The sequence below is a fragment of the Vipera ursinii genome (assembly GCF_947247035.1).
Source record: "Vipera ursinii genome assembly, chromosome: 4".
In the NCBI taxonomy this organism is placed as follows: Eukaryota; Metazoa; Chordata; class Lepidosauria; order Squamata; family Viperidae; genus Vipera; species Vipera ursinii.
The window spans coordinates 15,492,413-15,508,314 of NC_139514.1; the positions used below are offsets into that span (position 1 = coordinate 15,492,413).

General features: G+C 37.5%; 1 protein-coding gene across 1 annotated transcript; it reads right to left on the minus strand.

Moving 5' to 3' along the window:
• Positions 1-1,818: 1,818 nt before the first annotated feature.
• ANGPTL5 (angiopoietin like 5) lies at positions 1,819-15,592 on the minus strand (the record flags this gene model as incomplete). Its single annotated transcript, XM_083361482.1, has 8 exons — positions 1,819-2,608; positions 4,722-4,907; positions 5,503-5,623; positions 7,666-7,766; positions 9,554-9,647; positions 11,770-11,873; positions 12,820-12,964; positions 15,494-15,592. The coding sequence occupies 8 exons, from the start codon at positions 15,590-15,592 to the stop codon at positions 2,298-2,300; spliced, it is 1,161 nt and encodes a 386-aa protein (XP_083217608.1). The 3' UTR covers positions 1,819-2,297.
• Positions 15,593-15,902: the final 310 nt, after the last annotated feature.

Sequence of the window (15,902 nt, forward strand, 5' to 3'; positions counted from 1 at the left end):
GGCTGGCATGACTAAACACCAAAGGCGCATGGAACGCTGTTACCTTCCCACCGTAGTGGTCCCTATTTTTCTACTTGCATTTTTACATGCTTTCGAACTGCTAGGTTGGCAGAAGCTGGGACGAGTAACAGGCGCTCACTGTTACGTGGCACTCAGGATTCGACCCACCAAACTGCCGACCTTCTGATCGACAAGCTCAGCATCCTAACCCACTGAGCCACCGCGTCCCTTAGCTTATAAGGGAATCTCCCTTAATTTCTCAAAGAATGCTGCAAACTGCCCTCTCAGTCTTTTGAAATCACTCTCTGCATTATTCCAGTCCCCTGCACTAAATATGTGCTTCTCAGTGAGGAACTTTGCAGATCCAGGAGCAATCAGTAATATGCAAATAAAGGCACTTTACTGATAACTTCATTTAGAAACACAGAGAGATTTGTCATCGTAGTACATTTCAGAGGCTACGCAACTCAAACCAGAAGTTTTTCAGAGAAAAAGCCCAGTTCTTGGACCAAATTGCTCAGTTCTGTCCAGATGTTTAAAGCAGTCTGCATCTGCTGCCACGTCAGTTAGAGAGCCTGGCTGTATGATTTCCCCACTTAATGCAGAAAACATCTTTTTTTTTCTCAGCTGCTCAGTAATACTAAGAATCATTTTAAATAATAGCTCTCATTACAATTAAAGTTAGCATGGAGAAAAGGGACCAAATAGGGGGGGGGAATGTCCATTATGTTACAACAACTGCCTCTAACATAACCTCTCCAAATGTTCTAATAAAAGAACTCCAAAATTCCAGCCAATGATTTGGGGGAATTCTGAGAGTTTTTATCTCGGAAACAAGTTGAAAAATTCTGAATAGCATATTAGAAAGCAGATAGACATTTTTTATACCCATTCTTCACTCCACCTGGAAGCCAGGTATGTTGCATGAATCCAGTCCTGGTAGTTATTTTAGGATACAGTCTAGTGTACAGGCAACCGGTTTCAGTAAGTCTGGATTGTTAACTATAGGATTGTAATATGATCACAGAGCTGTGCTTTTTTCTCTTAACAGTGCCACATAACAGAAACTCCAAGTGATAGTGTTTATTTTAAAAGGTTGTAAGAAAGCATTTGTTAAAGAAAAAAGAACACATTCCAGATATTAACGATGTAAATAGAACACCTGTACTGCAAAAAAAGCTTTTTTCCCCCCTTTCAAATAAGTAGCCTCAAATCAGATAGATAGAAAGCCTTTTCCCCAGTAGTCTTCATTTAATGACCCCAGCTGGGACCAGCAATTTGTTTGTTAAGCAAAGTGGTCACCCACAACTTTGCTTATGATCTTACTTCAACTTTCCTTTGCTTTACAGACCTGCAAAGGCCATAATGCAAGGGTCAGTCCCAACGTTATCTGTTCATCACTCATAACAATGAACAGTTGCTAAAGGAGGACTACCTTCTCTTTTCTCTAAAAAACAAAAACAAAACCACAGTCTGAGTTTTATTTTTGCACAGATATTTAACCATGTTGAGGATTATTTGCCTGTTTTCATCATTCACTAAAAAATTAAAAGCATATCTCATCCAGCCATGTTGTTTACTACCTTCACTGATTTACTACAATTGCTTGTGCAATTATAATCCTTGCTTAGCCCTTCTCTTAAATTAACGCTGGGATTTTAAATTTGCAGGTCTGCTGACCAGTCTAAAGGAAAAGAAGAGATTATCAGTGTTGTGTACTGGATTCGTTGCGCAGGAATGAAGACGAGGCGAGTGAGTTCAGCAAAGATCGTGGTTTATTGCTTGCAGGATCTGAACTAGAGAACAGGGCTGCAGATGCAGCAATTTATACCCTGGCCCCTAGGCGGCGGCCAATAGGTTTGAAGCAACCTATTGCCGCCCTAGGGGCAACCAATAGCAGCGCTGGAGACGGGTTGTCTGAGGAGCTGGGAGCCGTTAGCTAGCTTCCCTGCTCAAACAGCCTCCCAGCAATACCACGTGGTGTTAACAAAACAAGCCCAATACATTACAATCAGCAGTAGCAAAGGAATGGAATTAGAATTATCCTGCTTATAGCTTTCCAATCCATTAATGGCATGTTAATACAGTAAGTCATGAATGTATTCAGCAGGGCAGTAAAATATCAACAAATGCATGGAAATGTAATTACATTGTCCCAAAGAATGTAATTGCAAAATAATGCAATGTGCATAGTGCCTCCAACCTTTCAATAAATTGCTATACTGAAATCTTATGCATATTAGACTGAGAAGAGCTATTAGACAGCCTAATTTCTGGATTGTAATGATATTTTCCTGTTATCTGAAGTATGTTCTTCTGATCTTCATTGACACGGATTTAATTTTAACTGGCTTGTTATCAATCTTCCAGGTGTCCCACTGGATACCCGATACCAGTAACTTCCTTGTGAACCGGTGGACACCGTTAAGATTTGCAAGACCGCATTGGTTAAACCACCAGCCTGTTTTCTCACTAAAGTTACTGCAGCTCTCGACAGGTGGTTCTTGGAGAGCGCAGGCTGGATTGCAACCATCGTTATCCACATCAAAGGTACTGAAAGGTAATGTATCCTGATTATCTTCTTTTCTATATCCTCGAAACGCATCACCTAAGCAGGAACAAAAAAAGAAAAGAAAAAGGGAAAAAAAGGAGGGAACGATGGTTAAGATCATTCAATTTACCTCTCCACAAGTATTTGGAATTAATGAGAGTCATAATCATCTGCAAATCAAACACTCAGAGAAACCAAAAGAGTCTCTGTTAATTGCTGTTACAAATGAACAGCAGGAACAACTCAGAGGTTATGCAATCAAGGGTTCTTTCCCCATTGCAGAATTGAACTGCTTGCCAACAATATAGAGCATCATCCCACAACCCTTGAGTCAGCAGAAAGCTACCAGCATGAAACTTGTTGCCCTCGTTGCCAAATCCTATCCTGGCTCTATTTTCTCTCTTCCCGGTGTCTGGCCGTCAAGGGACTTGGTTTCTCTTCAAGGGAATTGATGAGAAAACCAGATTTACACATCCTCATTCTTTCCTTGAACACTCGTACAGCTAAAGATATTAGGCTGCTTCTCTATAGGCTATGCACAAGATGAAGGCAACATCATAAGGACATGGAAGAAAATAAAATATTGCCAGGACACATTGTGCTATATTAGAGCCTTGGTGGAGCAGTGGGCTAATGCCTCCTTAAGTAACACCAGCTGCCTGCAATTAGTGCAGGTTCGCATCCCACCAGGCTCAAGGTTGACTCAGCCTTCCATCCTTCAGAGGTAGGTAAAATGAGGACCCAGATTGTTGGGGGCAATTAAGCTGACTTTGTAATAATGCCGCTTGGGGGGTGTGTGAAAGCCCTAATAAGCAGGCATATACATAGAATGAAGGCTACTGCTAAGCTTGTAAGCCGCCCTGAGTCTTCGGAGAAGGGCGGGATATAAATGGAATTAAAATTAAAAAAAATTAGGTGCAAGTTTTGAGACTCTCTCTCAGTCTCTTCCTCCCTCCCTCCCTCCCTTTCTCTCTCTCCTCCCTCCCCCCCCCCCCACTGGTTGCTTCTGGATGCAATTCAAGATTTTGTTCACTACCTCTAAAGAGGGCATAGAGCAGAGGTCCACAACCTTTTGGGCACCAGGGACAGTTCCATGGAGAGAGGTTTTTCCACGGACTGGCGGGTGCGTGGTTTTATGTGCTGCCTGCATCTCGTGGATGGGGCTTTGCCTGTTTCTGTGGCCTGGTTCCTGGCATTCCGTGGCCCGGTACTGTTCCACGGACTGGGGGTTGGGGACCCCTGGCACAGAGGGCTTGAGGGACCACCTATTATAATATCTGCCTGGCCAATCTAGTCTGGCAGGGTTTGTGCACTCTGGCTTCCTTCAATTAAACAATAATATCAGAACCCCAGAAACTTTTTCTGTAGGAGGTCCTGCCTTCTGGATTGAGTTTCCTCCCGCCAAGGTTTGAAGACCCCTCCCCATCGTACTGGGCCTTTGAAAGTCCTTGAAGACCTGGCTCTTTGCCCAGGCCTTTCATGAGCATGATTGAAACCTCTTTTCTTGTTATCGCTGCCATCTTTGCTCCTTTTGTTTTGTTTTGCACTGGTATCTTTTTTTTTTGCTTTTAAGTTTTTACAACTTATAAACCTCCCAGACAAACTGGGAGAAATCAGGTGGCATATAAATTTAATTTACAGATAGTCTCATTTAATAAATACAAAGGGACCAGCAATTCAGTTGTTAAGTGAAATGGTCGCTAAGCAGGTAATGGCAAACCACATCCCAAAATCTTGCCAAGAAAATTGCAGGGACTAGTCCAAGCTGTCACCAAGAATCAAGAGTGACTTGAAAGCACCAAAAAATAAATAAAACAAAAAATAATTGCAATATGAACAATTTTACAGATTGCAGCAGGGAATCAGGGGCCAGATCTCACTTTCTCCAATGACAGCAACTTGATTTAATTTTAGCCATTTACGTATAGCTGACAGAATAATTTATTCTGGGAATGGCCCGTGGACTTTTTTTTTAATCAAAGAGCATAAAACTAGATGCCATTTGGCCAATGTAACATAAAGAGTTGGGTTAAAAGGATCCAGGTGTATTCTTTCTTTGTAATTTGGTTTTAGAATATCCAGTGCAACCACAGACATTATTCATTGCCCCATTTTCCCATTTGTAGAAACTTGCTTTGGAAAGACAACTGTTTGGTCATCCAAATCTTACCAGCATTTCCAGAATAACGTCCTAGATGTATTTTAAAGGAGCACATTTCATCCTCTAGCCAAAAGCTGTCATACGATGCATACGCATACATGTCATCTTCAGACTCCAAGCCTATATAAAGCATGAAACTGGTTGTTTTCTGGTTTGCTGTGTGGAAAATCTTTCGGAGGCCAAGCCAAAATTCCCCTATTAAAAAACAACAACAAAATATAGACTTGAAAAACCCTTATCCTTGCTCATGTTCTCGGCTTGCTCTAAAACTAACATTAAACAATTCTAAGGATCTGAAGTTCAAAGGTTTGTCTGCAGAACATCAACCTGCCCATCACTCGCTTGTCATCAGAATTGGGAGATCTGGGGAGCTGAGAAAAAATTACTAGACACATTAGGCTGGCTTCTTCTCTAAAGTCCAAGGGAGGGAGGAATGTGTTACTAAATGCATAAACATTGTATCACATTAGTACAGCAACAGTTCTGGCATGGCCTTTTTCAAAAAATAAAAATAAATAAGTATCAATACCTACAGGATATCTAAGTATAAATAAGGTTGGCATGTATCTTTTGTAAATTTGTGCAACTCAGCCAATAATCTTCAATGCTTTGACACAAAATGTTTACTGATGGAGGATTTATTTATTTATTTGCAAATCCTTCTGGTGTAAGCTTTTCGTTAAAATTACGCAATTACAGGTGTTTGCATGCAAACTTTCAGAAACAGACTGTACCCTGAGGTACAGTGGAGTAACTAGGAAGAGGTGTAGCATGAATAATAAATGGATACCTGAAAGGTCACCAAATCCATCCAAATATTCCGACCATGTCCTTTGAAACTCAACTGCTCCTTCAGTTCTCTTCTGAATCACTGTCCATCCCCCTCCTCTAAAATCCATTTCACACAAAACCTAAAATGATGAAAGGCAGGGGAAGAATCCTGTAATCAGCCAGTGTAATGCATCAGATAACCCATCAGTGTGAAGGGTTAAAACAGAGGAAACGTAGATTGACTTCCACTCTCACCTAGTGATTTGAGGCCGGTCTTTCTTTTTCAACCTAGCCTAATTCAAAGCTTGCTTAGCATGGGGATAAAATTAAAGATCCTCAATAATCCAACTGGTGGTCTCAGTGAAAACTTGCCTCATGAATCTAATGAATCATATTTTTTAACAAAACAAGTTACAAATCCAGCATATGGATTTTTTCGCCTAAATGAAACAAAATTAATTCTCATGTCCATATGGAATGTGAATGTGTATGAAGTTGGATCTTATGTTTTGCATGCAATTGAGAATCAGTAAGAGTCTGGTAGCGTATTCAGACTAACAAATTTTATCAAGAGTCATAAGCTTTTCTTAAAAAATAAAATTTTATCTGCAATGTAAAAAAAAAGCAGACCCTGAAACTTCAAACAAAATAAAAAAGAGGTTTCTTTTTTAAAAAAAAACTTTAAAATTATTTAAAAATGGCTTTGAAAGTATATTCTGCATAATTTTCTCTATTTAGAAAAGAAATATCATGATCCATGGTTACTGGATCAGTAAAATAAAATGTGGTTGCATCTTTAATTTTAGAAGCAGGCAAGAAAATTTTCATGGGCTGCTGCAGTGTAAAATAATTTTAACAATTTGGAGCAGCACACAAAGGTAGCATAATACCTTAATTGTAAGTATTTTGTTGTTTGATGTCATATGGGGGGGAGGAGTGTTTTTTCTGCTACATGTTCAGGAGTATAATTTCTTTGGTGTTTAAAACAGGAGACCTATCTATCTATCTTTCTATCTATCTATCTATCTATCTGTCTGTCTGTCTGTCTGTCTGTCTGTCTGTCTGTCTGTCTGTCTGTCTATCTATCTATCTATCTATCTATCTATCTATCTACACACATACATACACACAGACACACACACTTACTTCTTGGTTTTAATCCCTCTGAAACTTGAAATTTTATTCCTCATTTTATTATCTGTCATGTTTTCCACTGTTTTCTGATCTACATCCATTCTTTTAACTAAGTATTTCTACTTATTTGATGACTCTGATTTTTGTAGACACTGGTATTAATTTCTAAGAGTTGGGAAAAAGTTAACCTTGGTTGAAAGTACTCCTTTCTGAAAGTATTTGTCCTTTCTGAAAGTATTCCAGTGTATGCTGAAACATTCCATGCATTTTAACTCAGGGGGAAAAAATCCATGAATGCCTTTGGGGGAAAAATGCAAATGATTTAAAAGTATGCTTGTTCGAAAATTCAAACTGCTTAGAGAGGGCTGTAATGCACTATGAAAAGGTATATAAGTCTAAGTGCTATTGCTATTGCTATATAACAGCTCACTTTTTATGCTGCGTTTTCTCTATGAAGTTTCCTGCATAGTTTCATCAATGTGCTGAATTAAAAGCACATTTTCTTAGTTTTTTATTAGTCACTCATTTTGTAAGCAACAGTGTTGGGATAGGCCCAAGAAGGGTGGATGGTTGACAGAGCAGCTTAGAACTCTGGAACTGTTTTATGTGCAGTTCTGTTCTTAGTCTGTTTTGTCATAAATCATAAAGTAGCTAACGCTTAACATCAAAGAAAATACTTTTTTCTCCATGAGCTTTCTGTTGATGGACAGGTGAGCAAAGGGTGGGAAAGACAGGCTTACGATTCCAGATATCATGAGGTCCTATTGTTTTGATTTGTCAAAATTACGGTTCCATACAAAATAATGTTCCTCTTTTGGGGATTTTCCAAAATTTTGCCTAACTTTGCCACTGAGCTTTTTATGGCTAAACCCTTTTTAGCCCAGTGAGTTGTGTGAACTCAGCCTGTGAACTGTGTGAACTTGTCTAGCATTCTGAGAAGCCAGAACACGGTATTAATTGAATCAACCTTGGTCAGGTTTCCTGTGGATAAGCTGTCCTAAGGGAAAAAAAATTCAAGCAAATAGTAAATATGAAAAATCAATATTACCTCAAAGGGATAACTTGCTCCTTCTGGATGGATTATATATAAACCGCTTGGAGTTTTTGTAACTGAGCCAATGGTATCTTTAATATCACTGCAATCTAAACCTACAGGACAACATTACAAGGGGATGTTTTAGTTAAATAAAGGAGATCCTTCATGCCAGTTATTTGTTTTTTTATTAAAGAGTTTTACAAAAACAAAATTTTACAATATATCCCCAAATCCCTCCCACCCCAAACCCCCCCACTCCCCCCCCACTTCCCAGAGCTAAATACAGGATTATAGTTACAATAATCATATACTAAATAAAAATTATGCATAATATACAATTAACCAAATTCATAATGTGCTTTAACTCCCCTTTAACATAACTACAAACAACGTACCAATAACAATATCCTACTAAAATCTACTCATAAGCTAAATGGAACTTTTTAGTCCCATATTTGTTCTGAATATAATTTATCCATCTCCTCCAAATTTAAATATATCTTTCCTGTGAATGATCTTTCAAATAAGCAGAAATCTTAGACATTTCTGCAAGATTCAAAACTTTAAACACCCATTCTTCTATAGTGGGCAAACTATCCTTCTTCCAATATTGTCCCACCAGTAACCGTGCTGCTGTTATCATGTTCAACATCAAGTTAGTTTCTTTAACATCACAATCTACAACAATACCCAATAAAAACAATTGCGGAGAAAACTTTATCTTTCTCTTAAAATCCTTTTGAATGTTCCACCAAATTTTGATCCAAAAAGCTTTTATATTTCTACAAGTCCACCACATGTGAAAATAGGTAGCTTCTAAACTACCACATCTCCAACATTTAGACTGTAAATTAGGATACATGTTGGACAACTTCTTGGGATCCAGATGCCATCTATAAAACATTTTATAAAAATTTTCTCTTAAATTTTGAGCCTGAGTAAATTTAACATTTCTGACCCAAATTATCTCCCAGGTGTCCAACGAAATTGGTTCCTGAATATTTTGTGCCCACTTTATCATGCAGTCTTTAACCAGTTCCGTTTCTGAATCCAATTCAATTAAAGCATTATATATCCTCTTTATATGTGCACAATTTAAATCTCTAATTTGTTTTACTAAATTTTGATCTTCATGCCAGTTATTTGTTCAATATTGCAACTCTTGAACATGGATTTCCCTGTACAATAGATCTGAGAGATGTGGGGTGATTTTTATTTCATTCCACTGACAGAACTATTCTTTTCTCCTCAAGTTCTGGCTAGTTATGATAGGTGGAAATCTTCAGAAGCCAAGAAGTTCTGTAACTGTTCTGACTCCTATATTCAAGAAAGATTTGGATTTGTTCCATTACAAAAAATGATGTTATCAAAGCTCTAAATCAGGCATGTCCAACCTGCGGCCTGCAGGGTGCATGTGGCCCCATAAGAGACTTTTTTTGGGCACTCGGTCTCTAAAAGGTTCGCCATCGCTGTCCTAGGCTATTGCTCAATCACATCATATATTAAAGTTGCCAAGGCTTCAGATCCATGTGCATGGCGTAAATTGAAATTTAAAGTAGGGGGCTGTATAGGTGATTAGTAAAATATTAATAATCATCTTACTCTGCTCCTTTTCCCAAAATTAGCTATAGGTGATTTGACCCATAAATTCTTACTGTATTCCAGAGAGTGAGCAGGCATTTGTGACCTATTCAGAATGAAACAAGCAACCGTCAAACTTCAAAAAGGGTAATAAAAACTGTTTGACTTTCCCAACAATCAGACTTTAAAAATGTTAATGCAGTAAAAGCCACTCTATCGGATGTTATCTCTTTTATGGTAGAAACATGTGGTCTTATAGTTCAATACGTATTACAGTAAATACTGTAAAATCTAAGCAGGAATTAATAAAAACTTTTACCATGAGACTGGACTGCTCGATGGGGAAATACATCAATTGGTTTTCTGGACATGTCTGTATTTAATTGCATAACTCGGCTCATAAGTTCATTAATCTGCATACGCAAAAAGAGAAATGTTTAAAAATCTTCAACATGTGGAGGTACTCAATAGTATATTCCTTTGGTCATTGCTTTGTAATGCTAATACTAGATGTGAGCCAACTGAAATTAAATAATTCCTGTGCTGCAGTTAATTTATTGGAGGAAAACTCTATTGCACAAAAAGGGCAATGCGTTGTTATGAATATGGCAGACTGGTTAGGATAACCCCACAAAAAGTGATTTTTCTGTACTTCTTGAGCATAAAAAGTCAGCTCCAAGATTTTTAAAAGCTAAATATTTGAAAGCAGCACCTTAAGGCATTGTGTTTTAGAACTTTCGTTGCATTTCATTGGCTCAAGAAAATAGAAGGGAGAGGAATTTTCCAATAATAAATAAATAAATAAATGTTCAGATATACAGATGTGCACCACAATCCAGGGGAATGCCATGAGAAACCAAAGGACTTGCAGGCAAGAATTTGAGGGCTATTTTCCAGTCAGGAGCCCCTCTTTATTCTATTGAAAAAAAGATTTTGAAATAGTAAAGGGGCTTCATTGTTGGAGATAATAAAAAAAGATCCACAGATCACAATGGTTTGCTTTATCTTTCTCCTGTTTTTCTGGTTGTTCTTTTTCTCACAGATAATAGCATGTGTGCAGTTTGGTCAGGAGTGCAAACTTTTTTGAAAATCAAAATATCTTGGGGAGGGCCGGTGGCAGGTTGGAATTGCGTCTGCAGTAGAGGCCCCCTGTTCGCTAAAGTTCTTCTTTGTTCTGAGGTAAACTTCCATTAGGAAGTTCCATTCAGCCATGACAGCGCAGTGGTTAGAATGCAGTTGTTGCAGGCTAATTCTGCCGACTGCCCGCAGTTCGATCTTGACCGGCTCAAGGTTGACTCAGTCTTTCATCCTTCCAAAGTCGGTAAAATGAGGACCCAGATTGTTGGGGGCAACATGCTGACTCTGTAAACCGCTCAGCACTGTGAAGTGGTATATAAGTGCTACTGTTATTGCCTCTGAAAGTTTTCTTTCGGCCTGCTATGGCAGCATGTACAAGAGTGGAGTTCTAAAAAGGACAACAGCAATTAATATGATTCAAGACTGCCTTTTCTTGTATCACTTCCTGTTCTATCTGAATCCTCATTACAGGTAGTCCTCGACTTATGACTACTATTGAGCCAAAAGTTTCTGTTGCTAAGTGAATTTTGCCCCCATTTTACAACCTTTACTGCCACAGTTGTTAAGTGAACCACTGCAGTTGCTAAATTACTAACGTGGTTGTTAAGGGAATCTGGCTTCCCCATTGACTTTCCTTGTTAGAAGGTTGCAAAAGGTGACCCCGGGACACTGCAATCGTCATAAATACGAGTCAGTTGCCAAGCATCTGAATTTTAATCACACGACCATCAGGAGGCTGCAAGTTGCAAGTGTTCAGTTTTTTCAGCGCCGTTGTAACTCTGAACGGTCACTAAATGAACTGTTTTAAGTCAAGGACACCTGTATGTTGGCAGTCTGGGTTTTTGAAAACTTGCTTGCCTCACGAGACTCATGTCCCTTGTGACCAGACTTGAATTTTGGCATGCATTGACTCTCCAATCATTTAATAACCTAAATTAATAATAATCTAAATTAGGGCTGATTAAGTAAATTACACCTAATATTTTATTGTATAGATCATATCTGTACTTTAAAAAAAATCAAAATATCTAACTATTTGTGGTCAAACTGAAGAATAATTAAGAAACTTCAAGACTCTTATCCAGTGCTTTTTTTGTAAAAGAAAAAGGTGCCGGAACTCACACATGTCATACAACCCGCCTTGCCTACCCTACAAGGTTCCATCCAAAAAAGGTGCCGGAACTCCATTCTGAGCATTCTATGAGAAAACAAGCCCTGCTCTTATCTAGATTTTCAGTGATATGAATGGCTTTTTCATAGCCTTTCAAGGGTGGAATTATGTTTTTTCAGACATTATAAGAGAGAACAATATTTTTTTCCACAACAATATAACAAACTGTTTTTGGAGAAATTGCCCAATTTATCTGTTAATTAGAATTTTTTTATTTTAGTTATAAACAGTTCAATCATATTATCGTTGCCCAAAAAGAAATCCATTTAGCAAATATTGGCCAGTACCTGATCGGAGAGATAATCTAGAGAAGACTGGTGATCATCCATCATGTTCCGTATCATTTTCTTAGTACTTCTTGCATATTCAATTAGAGAATTCTGCAAATTCCCTTTAAACATATAGATTGCCAGCTATGTTACAGTAATTAAGAGAATGCATTGTATAATTAAAAGAGGCAATGTGAAATTTTTTTTCCAGTTTTTCTTTTGTTAGCCATATTAAATGGATTTGTTTGTACAAAACCTTTTGAAACAGAATTTTATTTTATTTTAATTGAAAAGGAGTGCAATGTAAGCTCCAGTTTTTACAAAAATCATAACTGACAGGAAAGGAAAATCATCTGCAGATATAGATAATATTGAGTTAACAAGCCAAATACTTCCGTATATATGCTTGTAAATGTCAGTGTTACTAGATGTAAAACATTTTGAAACAAATTAGAATTCCAACAGAATGAACTGATCTGGAAAATGACATTTATTTCATCACCATGGTAAAAAAAATAACTATTAAGTGTCTTTCTCTGAAAAGATCAGTTCACAAGTAGTGCACTGCCAAATACCAGTATGGATAGGCCCTTGAGCAGAAGTCTAGCATGCAGATAGGAACATATTGTATGAGAGAAAGCAGTATTTTATTTCTTAATGTGAAGAATTCCATATTGTGGGAAATAATCTATACAAGGGGCCATGACAGTGATGGATATGGCATGCATAAGAAGAAATAGATAAGCCATCAATTGATGAATTAGCAATGGCCTATAATAGGGGTCCTCAAAGTGGGCTGAGGAAAAGCAAAGCTGGCTAAGGAATTCTGGGAGTTGAAGTCCACCAGTCTTAAAGTTGCCATGGTTGAGGATTCCTGGCCTATAACATATAGGTTTATAGCAGTAGTCTATAACATATAACATATAACATATAGGCTATAAACATCTCGTCAGAGATTTGACTTGATGGGTTGCAAACTCTTGAAATCTCACATATATATTATATAAGTTGTTTGGGCTCAAATAACAAATCATAGGAAAGAGTTGTTAAAATAAAAAATATACATACGACACATGTAGTGTTTTTCTTTTCTTAATAGTTTAGCTTGAGAATCACAGGATACATGACTCTTTTTTGTCTCTAAATTGTCCGTGGACAGATTTTTTGTTACTAGACCTGCGGGCTCCACCGCTACAGTTGCTGTAGAATTGCCCTGTAACATTAAATCAAACAAAACTTTATTAAAAATATTCTTTAATTTTTGCTGTATACAGTATAGGACCAAAGTGTCTAACATCATACAAACAAACAGCAGAAATTAGAAGCCTTTGCATTTCAGAACTGAGAGAATGACTATTTTCCTTGTTTCAAATACCCTTTTTTTACTTCCATTCATATCATCCATATAATTTTTTTATAAAAGATTTGTAAGTTTCCCAAGACCAGACCGCCTTCATTCAGATCAATTACATCTTTCCCTTTTCTCTTAGTTTCACAAACATACATGTCTTCCTTTCCCTCTCTTTTTCACTTTGCTTCACATGTGATGTTTACCAATGACACCTCTTAAATCACAGTCATCCAGATGTTATTGCATTACTGGATACTCCATAAACACTGACCTGTGCCACCCATCCTATCTTTAGTTAATTAAAGCCTTCACATAATTTTTATGTGAAGACAGAAAAGACGGGTACAATATCGTTTCCAGCCTAAGCCACATCCTTGCCATATGAAGCATTCTTATACATAGTAAGAACAGTGCCAATCATCCTGTCACAGTGAACTATGAGCAAAACCAAACCCCATTTTAATCTCAAGTATACTCACTCTGTTCTATGCAAGCCAAGATCTCTAATCTGCGATGTATTTTGCAAGCCAATATGCCGTTTCATACAGAACTGTGAAAAGGTATATAAGTCTAAGTGCTATTGCTATTCATGCATCCAACTGGTAGGTGTGTGCGGAATACTAACACATGCTTCGGATACAACTTCGCACACATAAACTTGGCACCAGTAATGGGATTCAGCAGAACCAGTAGCTAAATTTTGCTGAGTTCGGAGAACCAGCTGAATGCACACTGCTTCCGGAAGTCCATTCTAGGCCTGGGAAGCCTGGAGGACGCCTCCCAGGCCTAGAACAGCCTGCTGGAAGTGCATGGATGCCACTTCCGGAAGTCTGTTCTAGGCCTTGGAGGCCCGGGCCTGCATCCAATAAGAGAACTGGTTGTTTAAGCATTTGAATCCCACCACTGCTTGGCACCTTCCAGATGTGTTTGGGCTGCCATTCCCAGAATTCCCAGGCAACATAGTAGTTGGGACATTTCAAAAACTAAATTTTTAAGATATCTGGAAAGAGTCAGTTTGATCTAGTGGTTAAGGCACCAGGTTAGAAACCAGGAGAGTGTGAGTTCTAGTCCTGCCTTAGGCATGAAATCTGACTGGGGTACTTTGGGCCAGTCACTCTTTGTCAGCCCAACTCATCTCATAAGGTTGCTGTTGTAGGAAAAAGAGGAGGAAGAAGGACTATTAGGTATGTTTACCACTTTGAGTTATTTATAAAAATAATAAAGGGCTGGATTTTTTTAAAAAAAAAGTAAAAAAGCTTCCAGAAAGCTATTCTGGGATATAAACATACGCTTTTGGAAGAGTTTCTACATCAAATTTGAAGTCAAATGTTTGTGATAACCCTTTAAACATTTCTTTTTAGAGTAAAAGATAATATAATTGAACTATTTTTTGAAACTAGGGTTTAAAAATGTTTTGGTTATTTAAATATTTCTACTGGGCCTTTTTATCATATAAACATATATTCCCTTAGAACAGTTCATAGTAAGTGACACTCGTTGTAGAATTCCCTTTAACTTAATTTGTATTTGGAAAATTCTTGAATGCATTTAGTACAGATTAAAATTCCACTGAATGCAATGGAATAGACTTCCACTAAATTTCTGTGGGGTGTTCATGTAATATTTTGTTTGTTGTTTCTATAGAAAATCATCATTATATCTTCAGTTTCTGAGGCCAATAATATCATGCCAGAACATCATATGAAACACATTCCCTAAAAGAATAACAAAATGTAATGGGCAAAGGCTGAAATTAGACACTTTAAGGGATAGATAAACTGAGAATAAACTAATTAAATCTCTTTCACCTAAACCTAATCCTTTGACAGGAAAAAAAAAATTAAAAAAAAAGAATTTCCAGAACTCTTAGTCACTTAAAACAGAGTGAAAAATAAAGTCCACACTTAAAAGCAAAAAGTAAATTTGTCTTTTAAAACAACCAGAATTTTTTCAAATTTGGTTTGTCTCCAGATAAAATTATAATAAACAAAAAGAATTACAAAAAAACACCAACTTCCCCCCCTTTGTTAATATAAAAATATGAAATAGAACAAGCACTTATTTCCAGATGCATCTAGGAACCAGACTAAAAGATTGCAACACTCCCATATAATTTATCAAGACATGTCTCTATGTTTTACTTTTATTAATAATCTGGTAACTTTCCCTGACTTTGCAGAAGTTAATGTCAAAATTCTTAATAAGTTTCAAGAAAGCTTCACAGAATCGACATCAACAACAGGAAAAAGCAAGCACAGTTGCTGTTCCTAATTGCTCCAATAAAGCTTTAACAGAAATCTTTCAAAACAATTGAAGTGGTTTGGAGTGAAATAAACAATGCCATTTAAAAGTAGGATTTGCCTTTATCAAGGAATACAACACAAACCTTACCATTGCAGAACATGGTGCGACACTATGAACTATCGAATCAGTCCAAATGAAAAATATATTTAGGAAGATCAGTGAGGTGGATCTATTAGGGTAGATCATGTCTGAGTTGGAAGAACAAACATTTTTTCAAACGGTTTCAAATTGCCTTGAAAAAAAAAGGCTATCTACTGGCCAATGGAGTCTTGAATTAAGAATTCAGGAATGTGCTTAGCCCAAAAGCCAACCCTTTCACATCCAGACTTCATAACCTTATATAAACTTGATTTTAGGTCATCACAATGTAAAAGATGACGAGAATCTAGAAAGAGTACAGAGAAGAGCAACAAAAACGATTAGGGGACTGGAGGCTAAAACATATAAGGAACGGTTGCTGAAATTGGGTATGTCTAGTAAAGAGAAGGACAAGGGG